The 13,547-nt window shown below is 45.0% G+C and overlaps 1 protein-coding gene across 1 annotated transcript; it reads right to left on the bottom strand.

Moving 5' to 3' along the window:
• Positions 1-3,746: 3,746 nt before the first annotated feature.
• LOC113885748 (pregnancy-associated glycoprotein 1-like) lies at positions 3,747-13,341 on the bottom strand. The gene is made up of 9 exons (XM_027531363.1): positions 12,849-13,341; positions 11,499-11,649; positions 10,405-10,522; positions 10,188-10,306; positions 8,802-8,995; positions 7,757-7,873; positions 5,920-6,061; positions 5,734-5,832; positions 3,747-4,052 (listed from the first exon to the last, which is right to left on the bottom strand). The coding sequence occupies exons 1-9, from the start codon at positions 12,914-12,916 to the stop codon at positions 3,903-3,905; spliced, it is 1,158 nt and encodes a 385-aa protein (XP_027387164.1). The 5' UTR covers positions 12,917-13,341; the 3' UTR covers positions 3,747-3,902.
• Positions 13,342-13,547: the final 206 nt, after the last annotated feature.

The raw sequence follows: 13,547 nt of genomic DNA, 5'->3' as shown, positions 1-13,547 counted from the left end.
TGAAAGGCAATGCCAAAGAATGCTCAAACTACCGCACAATTGCACTCATCTCACATGCTAGTAAAGTAATGCTCAAAATTCTCCAAGCCAGGCTTCAGCAATATGTGAACCGTGAACTTCCTGATGTTCAAGCTGGTTTTAGAAAAGGCAGAGGAACCAGAGATCAAATTGCCAACATCCGCTGGATCATGGAAAAAGCAAGAGAGTTCCAGAAAATCATCTATTTCTGCTTTATTGACTATGCCAAAGCCTTTGACTGTGTGGATCACAATAAACTGTGGAAAATTCTGAAAGAGTTGGGAATACCAGACCACCTGATCTGCCTCTTGAGAAATTTGTATGCAGGTCAGGAAGCAACAGTGAGAACTGGACATGGAATAACAGACTGGTTCCAAATAGGAAAAGGAGTATGTCAAGGCTGTATATTGTCACCCTGCTTATTTAACTTATATGCAGAGTACATCATGAGAAACGCTGGACTGGAAGAAACACAAGCTAGAAGCAAGATTGCTGGGAGAAATATCAATACCTCAGATATGCAGATGACACCACCCTTATGGCATAAAGTGAAGAGGAAATAAAAAGCCTCTTGATGAAAGTGAAAGTGGAGCATGAAAATGTTGGCTTAAAGGTCAATATTCAGAAAATGAAGATCATGGCATCCGGTTCCATCACTTCATGGGAAATAGATGGGGAAACAAGGAAAACAGTGTCAGACTTTTTTTTGGGGGGGGACAGGTGCTCTAAAATCACTGCAGATGGTGACTGTAGCCATGAAATTAAAAGACGCTTACTCCTTGGAAGGAAAGTTATGACCAACCTAGATAGCATATTCAAAAGCAAAGACATTACTTTGCCAACAAAGGTCCATCTAGTCAAGGCTATGGTTTTTCCTGTGGTCATGTATGGATGTGAGAGTTGGACTGTGAAGAAGGCTGAGCGCTGAAGAATTGATGCTTTTGAACTGTGGTGTTGGAGAAGACTCTTGTGAGTCCCTTCGACGGCAAGGAGTTCCAACCAGTCCATTCCAAAGGAGATCAGCTGTGGAATATCTTTGGAGGGAATGATGCTGAAGCTGAAACTCCAGTACTTTGGCCACTTCATGTGAAGGGTTGACTCATTGGAAAGGGTTGACTCATTGGAAAGGGTTGACTCATTGACTGATGCTGGGAGGAATTGTGGGCAGGAGAAGAAGGGGACGACAGAGGATGAGATTGCTGGATGACATCACTGACTTGATGGACGTGAGTCTGGGTGAACTCTGGGAGTTGGTGATGGACAGGGAGGCCTGGCGTGCTGTGATTCATGGGGTTGCAAAGAGTCAGACATGACTGAGTGACTTCACTGAACTGGACAAGAATTCACAGAAAAACTATACAAAAATGTTCATAATGACCTGGATATAGAAGATGTTGGAGTCACTTATGTAAAGCCAGATATCCTAGAGTATAAAGTCAAGTGGGCCTTAGGAAGCATCACTACAAGCAAAGCTAGTGTAGGTGATGGAATTCCAGCTGAGCTGTTTAAAACATCCTAAAAAATGAGGCTGTAACAGTGCTGAATTAAATATGGCAGCAAATTTGGAAAACTCAGCAGTGGCCACAGTGCTGGAAAGGTCAGTTTCATTCCAATCCAAAAGAAAGGCAACTGCAAAGAATGTTCAACCTATCATGCAATTGTGCTCATCTCACTTGCTAGCAAGGTAATGCTCAAAATCCTTCAAGCTAAGCTTCACTGTACATGGACAGAGAACTTCCAGATGTACAAACTGGTTTGAGGAACCAGAGGTCAAATTGCCAATATCCATTGGATCATAGAGAAACCAAGCAGATTCCAGAAAAACATCTACATCTGCTTCACTGACTATGCTAAAGCCTTTCACTCTATGGAACACAACAAACTGTGGAAAACTCTTAAGAGACTGGGAGTAGCAGATCACCTTACCTGTCTCCTCAAAGTCTGTATGTAGGTCAAAAAGTGGCAGTTAGAATGAGACATAGAACAACTAAAAGGTTTAAAATTGGGAAATGAGCATGACAGTGTATACATTGTCACTCTGGTTATTGAACTTGTATGTAGGAATGATCATTCAATATGCTGGACTGCATAAATCCCAAGATGGAATCAAGATTGCTGGGAGAAATATCAACATCTACAGAATGAAGATGACACCACCCTAATAGCAGAAAGCAAAGAACTAAAGACCAATTGATAAGGAGAGGAGATGCAAAAAGCTGGTGTAAAACTCAACATTCAAAAAACTATTCACCAAAAGATACTCAACATTCATGGCATCCAGTCCCACCACTTCATTACATATAGATGAGGGAGAAGTAGAAACAGTGGCAGATTTTATTTTCTTGGGCTCCAAAATCACTATGGACCTTGACTGCAGCCACAAAATTAAAAGACACTTGCTCCTTGGAAGGAAGAAAGGCTATGAAAAACCTGAACAGTGTATTAAAAAGCAGAGACTCATTTTGCTACAGAGATCTGTAGTGTCACAGCTATGGTTTTCCAGTAATCATGTACAGATATGAGATCTGGACCATACAAAAGGGTGAATGTCAAAGAATTGAGCTTTTGAACTATGGTGCTTGAGAAGACTCTTGAGAGTCCCTTATACAACAAGGAGATCAAACCAGTCAATCTGAAAGGAAATCAACCTCTGACCCTTGCTGTCTTAGCTGAGCCATCTACTGAGGGCCTCCAGGTGTAAAGAACAGATGTTTCCACTGCAAAAGTGCCTGAACATGGCAGCTCCAAGAAAATAGTTTGTAGCCTCACCCATGGAGAAGCTCAGAAAAGCAGAAGGCTCTGTGTACCCATGGATACATGCATTGCATTCTCCCCAGCAGCTTTGGAGGCCAAGGAAGGGGCATTCTGGGCCCTGGAGGAGGGAGATGGCTCAGGGATCTACTGAGGCTGCCAATTACCATGTAGGCCTGGAAAGGACAGAGCAGGCATATGTGGCAGACAGCTTGTGACTGGGGTGTGGGAACAAGAGGGAACCAGCTCTGCATGAAGTACCTCACCCAAAATCCCCTGGAGGAGAAGTCCAGCAATAAGATCATCTGAGATGGGATGAAGAGAGTCTATTTCATTACCCCTTATAATTCCTCTGAATGAGGAGGTGGTGGAGTTGGTGGGTCATCACAAACTCTTCATGGCCTAGACCATCTGCCAGTCGCTATCCTTGGGGCTGCCTCTCCCCAGCTTCAGTCATGTAGTTCTGGAAGAAATTGACAATCATGTGTGCTGCTGTGTCTGGTCCAATGACCATGTAGAGCCAATCATAGGACCCCATGGCCCTGCCAGGATGGCTGATCTCGGGCTGTACATGTGAATTGAGGTGTATCATTCAGAGAATACCCTTGAACTCTAATGGCTCCCAGCTTCTTTCTTTACTAGAAGATGCATTCAGGATATAAAACCCTAGGGAATGTAGCTTGGACTCCCTCAGTAGGTGTAGAAGCCTTAAGGAAGAAAGTTGTCAGCTAAGACCATCAAAGAAGAGGGAAGGGAAAGTCCGAGGGAGAGAAAGAGAAAACTGATGACTTCTGATTTCTTGGGTCCAGTCACAGAGATCTTTTTATTTGCTCTGATTCATGTGTCCTGGATTCCCAGGATCATTTCAATGAGTCTCCCTTTTCCTTGAAGGCAGGTGGAGTAGGGCTTCTCTCAATTTTGATTCAGACTTGGTTCTAGATCCTTCACTCCCAGACACAAACAGAGGCAACCCTTTGTTTCAGCACCATTAAGAGTGAGACCCTTTATTCTTTACTGAGAATAGGGTGTGCAGACCACCAAACACAGTTCACCTGCATCCTGGGAGCAGTGCCCAAGTGTGAGTGAGTGTGTGTTAGGAGCGGCCTTATTGATTCCTGAACCACTCCAAGCATTTATACTGCCCGTGCCAGGCCAATCCTGTCATTTCCTCGATCAAAGACTGAGAAATACAGCCTCAGGAAGACGTCACCCAGCATCCAGAACTCTGTAGTTGGACTCACTGGGATCTCTTTAAAGGTGCTATAGCAACGGCGTCTAGAATCCTGGGGGAATCAGATATACACACCAGTCAGCATGAGCCCTTGGTGACTCCCCCCAAAATCCAGACCCAGCACAACTCTTTGTTTTATTTCCCTCTTTTGGTAAGTATCAAGGGGTTTTCTCAGCAGCAGGGGATATGAGAGTTCATCAACCAAAGAGGTCCAAGACATGAGGTTGCCATGAGGAAGGGTAGGGGGTAGGGGAGGAGTGGTAGTTGGGAGACAGAGGAATGAAAAACAACAAAGTCCTACTGTAGAGCACAAGAAATTATTTTCAACATTCAGTGATAAATCACATGAAAAAGAGTAAGAAAATATATATTTTTGTGTGTATAACTGAATCACATTGCTGTGCAGCAGAACTTAATGCCACAATGAAGATTAGCCATATTTCAATATAATTTTTTCGAAAAGAACAAGTGTGTCCCTAGCTCTCCTCACTCCCTATTTCTTTCCTTCTGACTCTTGTTCCTTGTTTTCTCTGAAGAGAATGCTGGTTCTCCTCCTACAACCCCACAATCTGTACTTTATTTAAAAACTTTATTTTGTATTGGAGTATAGCTGATTAACAATATTCTGAGTTTCAGGTGGACAGTAAAGGGACTCAACCATATGTATCCGGGTATTCTGGTCCCAAAGACACCCCTCACATCCAGGCTGTCATATAACAGAGCGGAGTTCCCTGTGCTACACAGCAACTTGTTGTTGGTTATCCATCTTAAATAGAGCAGTACCCACAACAATTTCTTGAAACTTTAGCTAAGGAACTCTGTAAAGCCTCCTTCAGTCCACACTCACCCTCTCTGGCCACTCCAGGCTTGGTTGGGTAAAGTACTCTTGTACCCCATCCCCACTGGTCAGTCCATAGCCCTCATCTCCCCTAGTAAGTCCACAGTGCCCCAGTGCAGATCATCTTGAGATTCTATTTGCATGGAATTCAGTGCAGTTTTGCTTAGAATCAAGCAACCCTCCATATGGCTCAATGAGTTTCTGGTTTTAGAATTCCTGAAATTCCCTCTTCCTCAAAGCCTTCTTTGAGCCCATCAACCTGCTATGAACTCCCACTTGGAGCTGACATGATGCCTCCGCCCTGTGCTGGGGCTGAGCAGTCACTGTTCACCCTTTATTCACATTATCATCCAACCTCCCCAGAGGGGTTGGGTACCCCAACTCACAAAGGAGGCACCTGGCCAGAGCAAGGGGAAGATACAGGCAAGAACTAGCCTGACCATGTAATTTATCATCCAAACCAGGAAAACTCTGAGAAGGGAAGGGAGCCTGTTAACTTATGCTGGGACATCACACTGGGACTGTCCCCAGACATTCTCCTTGTAACATGGCCTATTTCAGGGACTGCTAGTGCTGAGTTTCATGTTCATGCACCTCTGAGTTCAGATTGAATTGAAGCTCTTTGAGGACTGAGGACCTCAGTGTTCCCCTCTCCCTGACTCCCACCATGCCATATGGTGTGGCATCTCCACATTTATTTCAGGAAGATCAGTGTCCCAAACGGCCCTTTACTTTCAAGTGTTTGGTTTTGTGGGAGGCACTGGCCCAGCCACAGGGCTCAGCAGCACCTGCAATGGTTTGACATGGCCTCCAGAGGGTACCCTCCTCCCAGCAGTAGCCCAAGAGTTCCTGCAAGCTCCAGTTTGAGAACCAACCCTCAGTATTTTCCCCTCACCTTGAGGATGTAGGCTCGACCTGGCACTGGGTAGTTGATGCCGTTGATGGTGAAGGTAATAGAGGGCAGTGTATTGACCGCAGAACATGAAACATAGTGCTGTTAGAGAGAGAGGGTAAGAGGTTGGCCCTGGTGATCCTTGTTGTGTGTGGAGACTGGGAGTGACCCTGGGGCATGACCCTTCACCTTGGAATGCCATGGCTTGGCCCTGATGAGCTTCTGCATGTTATCGACCAGTGGTTTTGGGCCTTCGATGAATGCTGTCCCGATGTCAACAAAGGCCACGCAGCCTCCAGAACAAGCAATAACCTTTCTTTCAATGGAGATGCTGAGAGACAAAGGAATAAAGTGGGCAACAAGGTCACTCTGAGCCTCCCCAGAGTTGTTCCCTTCCCTACTGTCTCCTAAACAGCCCTTCATCTCTTGCCCTCTTTTCCTTTGCTATCGACACAGTAACTTTCTTGACATCCTTGAATGTAGTACTTGAATACACCAGGATCTTTTGTACCTTGACACAAGCTGGTCTTCTTTCCTAGAAGACCACTGCACTTTGACTAGGAAATTTCTTCTCATCTTCCAGATTCCAGCTTAATTTTATTGTTTTCAGGAAGCCTTTGCCCTGGTGTTTATAAGTCTCCTGTCTTAGTCACTCTCTGTAGACCCTTCCTCATGTCTGATGCTGTCATTGCTGCTAACTCACTTCAGTCATATCCAACTCTGTGCGACCTCATAGAGGGCAGTACACCAGGCTCTGCCGTCCCTGGGATTGTCCAGGCAAGAGTACTGGAGTGAGTTGTTATTGCCTTCTCCTCCTCATGTCTAGCAGGTACCAAAGTCACAATTCACTATGTGGGTGAGTCACTTCATGTACATCTGCCTTCTTAGATGTGAGGGCGAGTTTTATTCTCCTTTCCTCCCTAAAGTGCCTGTCACACATTGGATGTCCAATGCTTGTCTGTTCAATGAGTGAATGAAAACTTAGAAAACAATAAGTAACTTCTAGAGAGCTGTATCTGGTGGGGAACAAATAATGGGTCGCACACAGAGTGAAGATGGAGATTCACAGGGGCAGCAGATTCTCATAGTAGGGGCAGAGAGGGGCTCCTCTTGGAGAGGGTGTCTACCAGCACTGTTCCTACAACCAGCTCAGACCCTGAGATCCTGGCCAGGAAATACATGACTAGCCCATAGAAACTCCAAAGGACAGGTCAACTTTTGTCTGAGGGTATCACACAGAATCCTATCAATTATGCCTCTTGTCCTCAGGTCACTCCTGGATCCAACCTTTCTGATCCTCTGTAATAGCCCCTGTCCCACTGTGTGCCCAAGAACTTGACGTGTCTTTTCTATTAATTGCTTTCACATCTTAAGACTGCAGGCAACCTCTCTCCACTGCTGGGTAGCTGCTCCCTAAGAAGACCAATTTTCCCCATTTTCTCAGGACAGTCCCTGTTTTTTAATTGACATTTATCTGTACTGAGAATGGATCTGTACTGAGAATTTCCTATGTCCTAGGTAGCCATGGACAGTCGGTCATCTTACGATAACTCTGTTCAAGCTGGAGATATTCTCCCTGATTCTCTGTTCACCACACTGCAGAGTCCTCTAACCATGCTCCCCACCTCAAAGGGCAGTGGGTGCAGCTTTCTCCCAGCTACACAGACCTCTCTGGTGCCTTTTAGGACCCTGATCTGAGTGATGCCCAGAAGGCCTGGGGATTATGAACCCATGGGTTGTTTGTGTATCTCTGTGCTTGTGTGTTTGTTTGTATGTGTGTGTGCATGTTTCTTTGTGTGTGCTTGTGTGTCTCTGACTAGCTATGCATGATTTTATGTGTTACTGTGTATGTTTTTATGCATCTACTTGCGTGTTTCCATGTTTCTGTGTGTCTATCTGTGTCGTTGTGGGTGGTGTATATATCTGTGTGACTGTGTGTCTGAGAATGCATTTGTGTGTGTCTGCCTGTGTCCATGTACAGTAGTGGGAACATCACTTGGGCTGACCCTCAGAGGGAGAGGCTTACCTGTCCATGTGTATAATCCAGTTTCCCGCTTGGATCAATGGTACCCAGTTGAGCTTTCCCTTGTAATAGCGGTGGTCCACCCCACCGAACATCACCACACTGCCCTCCTGCTTATCTCTGTAGAGAGAAAAAAGGGGGCGATCCTTGGAGGACAGTAACAACAGCACTGCCTGAGAGCTGTGCTTGTCCACCCACCAAGGCCCTAATAAGGTCCCCATGTACAGATGCAGAAATCGAGTCTAGGAGAGATTGTGATCCAGACTGAAGTCTGTTACTGGCTAATGAGTGGCACAGAGGAGGTTAAAAAGTGAATCACTTGGCTGGGCTCCACCCACTCTGTCTTCTGAAGACGCCCTGGACCTCCAGTGACCTGAGTGCTCAGACACCCTCAGAGGACAGGGTGCTGAAGTGTTTTGGCTTTCCCCTTGTCCACCTTGTCATTTTTCAGGAAAATCAAGGCCTGGGAGTTCTAAGGGTATGTGTTCAGGTCACCCAGCGTCATTGGCTCCAATGGCCTGTGATTTCTACTTTCTAAAGGGCCCCAAACTCAGAAGGGACACAACCTCTGCTCTCCCTGTCTTGAAATGCCTCATATTTCTTGAACAAGGGGTCCCACATTTTTCTGTCCCACACTTTCGTTTCTCACTGGCTCCCACAAATCTGGTAGCTGGTCCTGGCCTCCCAGTGAAATGCTAATGAGGAAGGAAAGATATCCACCATCCTTCTCCTTTCTTCCTTCTATAATTCATAAGCAAATCCTAATGCCTTTTACTTAAACTTGTTTCCTGTTGCCTTCCATTAGCCTGTCTCCTCACTCACCCCCCTAGACCAAGTTACTGGTCTTGAGCCTAGGAGTAGGCTTGTGTTCCAATAAACTTTTATTTCTAAAAGCCAGGGGTGAAGCCAGGTAGGGTCCTGGGTCCATAGTTATCCTGGGTTAGATTATATCTCAGGATACTTCTTTATTGAGTGTTCTATAATTTTTGTGTAACTGAAAGCATCCTACAGCTAATTTGGTGAAAGGGATTGTCCATCTCACACTTACTTGCTCAAGTAGAAGGCAAAAACAGGCTCAGAAATGGCACCTTGATTCTTCAGCTTGTCAAAGATGGGGATTGCTCCAGAAGAAGATACATTGGGGTAGTTCAAGCCCAAGATGCCATCAAAAGGTATATGCTCAAGCCCGTATTCTGCCATGCTTAGACTGAACGGCTGGTCAGTGCTTACAAGGTCCCCAATCTGTGGGAAAGAAGAGTGTTCCCACTTACAGATACATAAAGTGGGGCTAGGACTGGGCTGGGATGCATTGCCATTAGATCCTCAGAGAAGAATTGAGGCTGGGCTCTGTCTTCAGTGCCTGACAGACAGTGAGATCAAGCTGGGAGGATAATTGGGGTTCCATTTGAGAGAGGCTGTGAATTTTATAACATCTGCCCCTCTGAAAAATGCCACTTGAGTGAGTCATTTTGGCCTCGTGGCTTCTGTACAGGTGGGGCAACCAAGAGTCACGCCAGGTCCCATTGGTGACACATTATGGACAAAACAATTGAGAGAAAGATAGCCTTCTCTTTGACATCACTGTGACCTAAGGACAGGAATGGACTGCATTTTCTGTAATGTACTGTGGATTCTGCATCTGTCCAGGAAGACAGAAGCTGAAAACACAATCTTGCTTGCAAGGTTCTATGAAATTACTGCCTGCAGAAATCACTTTTGGGGATATGTGTATATTTATCTGAGTGTGTATGAGAGAGAAAAGAGAGAGCACAACTATTCAAGTATTTTGGGGGAGGCAGGCCATAGGTTTTTTAGACTCTCAAAGGTCCTCTAGAGTGAGAAATCATTTATCAGACCCCTTGACTTCTCAGGCCACCAGTTTCCCACTCTGGATACCTGAAGCCACTGACCGCACTGAGGGTCCTCAGATGAGTTTTATCCTGTCCACAAACACCCCACAGCAAATTCAGTCCTGAAAAGCCAGCCTAACTCCAACTTTTACCACACATGTACCATCAGGAAGACCTTGCTGTCTGCACCTCAGTTTCCTCATATGTTTCATGAGCTAATCAGAGTAACTGCTGTGTGGCACCATTGCAGATTAAACCAGTTATCACCTGAAAGTGCCTGGAACAGTCTGTGAATATAAAAGTGGGTGCTTTTTTCCTTTTTTCTCACTCCCAGCAAAATGAACCTTGAACTGCTCATGGGCAGAGGAGCTGCAAATCCACACCTCAAACCACTCTCTGGATTAGCTAATCTGCTTGTGTGTCACCATGGGCACTGCCTCCCCAGAGACATGATCCTGTGGATAAGATGGCCAATATCTATGGGAGTTAGGCTAGGAAGGGTCCTATCAGATGGTCCTGCATCTGTTTTTCAAGCAGTGGTCACTCCCTAGCCAGTGCTGACTCAGCATATGTTACACTGTTACCCGAACTGTGTCATGAGCAACAACTCCTTTAATTCTCCCAGATCCATAGGTGATGCTGAAGGTCTTATTGGTAAGCCGGAAGGTGGAAGACTGAAGATGTCTGAATCTAACGTGTTTAGCTGTAGACACAAGAGATGAGTGTCATCAGGTGCCAAGGATGGAAACAGGGCGGCAGCACAAGTGAAGGATGGTCTGGGTATGGGGTGTCTGTACTCACAACAGGCTGGGCTGGTGCAAAAGTCAGAGGGCACCCACAAGTCAGATGAGCCTGTGTCAAGGAAAACCTGGAACTCCTGAGGGGGTGTTCCAATGGTGATATTAGCCAGGTAGACCAACTACAGGGAGAAGGAGGGAGGGGGTTAGTGCAGAACTGGCTACCCTCTATTCCCTAACTGCTGCCTCCCTCTGGGTGTCACATATCTCTTAAGATCACTTTCTAACCACCGTGCAGGTCACAGGCTTTGGTCACAGTGGTATCTGCATTTGATATATTTTTTCCTGTGCTACATTGTATGCAGGATATTGATTCTATGACCAGACTTTGAAGTGGTTCCTCCTGTATGGGAATCCCATAGGCATAAACACTGGGCCTCCACGACAGCTGGACACCCAGGGAAGTCCTGGTGCCTTCATTTGAGCAGCTCTGTAGTCTCTTCAAACCCAGCCTTAGCACCCGCGTCTCCAGGAGGTCCTTCTTGATCAACCCCAGCCACTCCCTCCAAACTCAGACCACATCCAATCAACACCACACAGGTGACCCTTTCATTTGACATGTATTTACTCTTTGTCTATCTCTCAGGTTGGCATGGGCATTCTTGAAGTTAAAATAAGCCCTTTGTCTAATCTAAAAACAGTAACCGCAGTGATTCTTATGTCCATACACGGAATTCAGGTTCAGTAACTTTTTAGTGCTGTCATTCTTGCATCTGTGGAAACTGAATTCCTCTGCCTGGGGATTCACAGTTGCTCTGCAGTTGGTTCTACCTTTTGATCAGTGATGGTTCACTCTTCATCTGTAACTGAGTGGCTCACTTAGTTCAGAAGGAACAATCACCCTCAAACAAATGACACATTTTTGACACAGAAATGGATATTTACCTGCCACCTGGTAATTGCCAGGCCCAGTCACAAAGACCAAGAGTTTAGGATGAGAGTGCCTTCTCCTCTGGTTGGGGGTCCCTGTTTTCCAGTGTCTCTGCCTCCTGCAGGAACCTCATCCACATCATCCCACCTGGCACCTCCAGATAAGCCCCAGTGCTAGGCTAGAGCACCAGGGGGCACTGTGGAGCACCATCCTCCCAAAATACTCACATCCTTGATGTTTCTCAGCGGGTGACTAGTTAGATTTGAGCCACGAAAAGAAATCTGGGACAGTCTGTAAGTATGCTCCTTCAGGAAATTGTTCAGCATGTTTTTTCCACTGAGGGTTTTTCTCATGGTCTTCACTCTCCTTAGAGGTATTCTTTCACCGAGCATTTGACACAGAAAACAAAGAAGATGCTACAATTAGCTGTCAGTGTTAAGATATAACTGTCATTGTAACGGCCCTGTGTATTTTATAATCATTTTTATGAAGCACATTATTATCAGAATTTTATGCATATACCATCGCAAAGACATAGATTTCAATACAGGTTCTGTTCTGCAATCTTAGGTAAGCCATATGACCATGTGGTGTCTCAGTCTCCCCTTTGGTAAAAGGGTAGAATGTAACAATACAAACCCTCCAAATAGGATATCTTGGGGATAAGTGAAGTGATGTATATAAAGTGAAAGTGAAAGTGAAGTCATTCAGTCGTGTCCGACTTCTTGAAACCACATGGACTATATATAGCCTACTAGGCTCCTCCATCCATGGGATTTTCCAGGCAAGAATACTGGAGTGCATTGCCATTTCCTTCTCCAGGGGATCTTCCAGTCTCAACAATGACACCCATTAGCATTGCTATTGCCATCTCACTCATTCCTTCTCATAGAATCTCAAAGAAGGAGGTAGAAGGGGGGCTCATCCTTTTACAAGGGAGCAATTTGAAATGCAAGAGATTTGGTGAGTTGGCTGTGGTCACACTGCTTGTCAGATATAAAACAGTGTATATAAAACAGTGTATCTTTCTCCAAGTTGTCAGAGAAGAGAGAGTTGAAAGAAGAATCCAAGATATAGGGGAAAAGTAAGGGAAATTCAGAGGCTTGAGAAAGAAGTAAGAGTCAAATGAAAAGTTAAAAGAAAACAACACAAAGAGAAATACACTCCCAGTGACTTCCAAAGAGATGGAGATAAATGACAGTGATACAGAGATGCAGACATAGGCATATACACACTGAAGTAGATAGGGAAAAAAGAGGACATGTTGAATAAAGTGTAGAAAGTGCTATTCCACAGGACCACATCGACATCTGCATAGACTGTGCACTGAACTGTTACAAGGAGTTGCATTTTCAATAGGTCTTGACATGACTGGACTGTAAAATTTTTGCAACCCAACGAAGACCTTGGGATCCACAGTTCCTATAGAAAGTTACTTATCAATAAGTAAGAGTTGAGCTTTAAGACTCTTAGGGAAATATTCCATTCCCTTCTAAACCTGATCAGTGGAAGAATAATCAGATGAAAAGTAAAATCTGAAAAAGGAATATGATACAACTTACAGTCCCCATACTTACTTGACTATGCACTCTGAGAAGGCCACAAGTCCAAGGACCACAAGCCACTTCATGCTTCTTTCCTGCATCCAAGTACTCAGGGAAGTTTGGGTTCTTAGAATGTAGTGGTGACCAGGAGCCCCTAGTTATATATGCTCTGACCTACCCTAGTATTCCCCTTTAGGCCACTAAAAGATCTGAAAACACACACACACACACACACACACACACAGAGCTCTTGATTAAATCTTTACCTTCATCAGAGTCCTTGGTCAGTGGCCTTTGAAGCTTCTCAGAATACAGGGAATTGAACTGTAATCTCTTCCTTGAAGCTTGGCTGGAAAATCAAACTGATCTTCATGGACATCTAAGAAGACAGAGAACCTTGCCTACATGGAGAAAAAACTGCTGAGAACACCATGAAAATGGATACTAGGGGCCATGCTCAGCATTCGTGGTTTCATGTCATCTTCCTAGCCACTTCATGAGATATGCATTGCTGTCTTCACTGGAGAGGAAATTTCTAGGAGGATAAGTTGTCAAATGACAAAGTGAAGTCTTCAGTGACAGCCCAGGGACATGCAACTGACTTAAGGTAGTGGGTCTATTGGCAGACATCAGGGTCACCTATGATGCCAGTCTGCATCAAAGATTTAGGGCAGAGCAATACTTCACTTGCATGGTTTCAGTACTGGAAGAAATGTCATACACATCCACAAA

This window comes from Bos indicus x Bos taurus, chromosome 29 (genome assembly GCF_003369695.1).
Source record: "Bos indicus x Bos taurus breed Angus x Brahman F1 hybrid chromosome 29, Bos_hybrid_MaternalHap_v2.0, whole genome shotgun sequence".
In the NCBI taxonomy this organism is placed as follows: Eukaryota; Metazoa; Chordata; class Mammalia; order Artiodactyla; family Bovidae; genus Bos; species Bos indicus x Bos taurus.
Note: the sequence above shows the minus strand (reverse complement) of the source record. Positions and strands in the feature narration are given on the sequence as shown.

What these genes read in the sequence shown, in the direction of transcription:
- LOC113885748 (XM_027531363.1), bottom strand. Translation starts at nt 12,916, where the DNA reads ATGCAGGAAAGAAGCATGAAGTGGCTTGTGGTCCTTGGACTTGTGGCC. An exon ending in TTCTCAGAGTGCATAGTCAA is followed by an intron (nt 11,650 to 12,848) that starts GTAAGTATGGGG and finishes GCTCGGTGAAAG; the next exon opens with AATACCTCTAAGGAGAGTGA. An exon ending in CGCTGAGAAACATCAAGGAT is followed by an intron (nt 10,523 to 11,498) that starts GTGAGTATTTTG and finishes TTCTCCCTGTAG; the next exon opens with TTGGTCTACCTGGCTAATAT.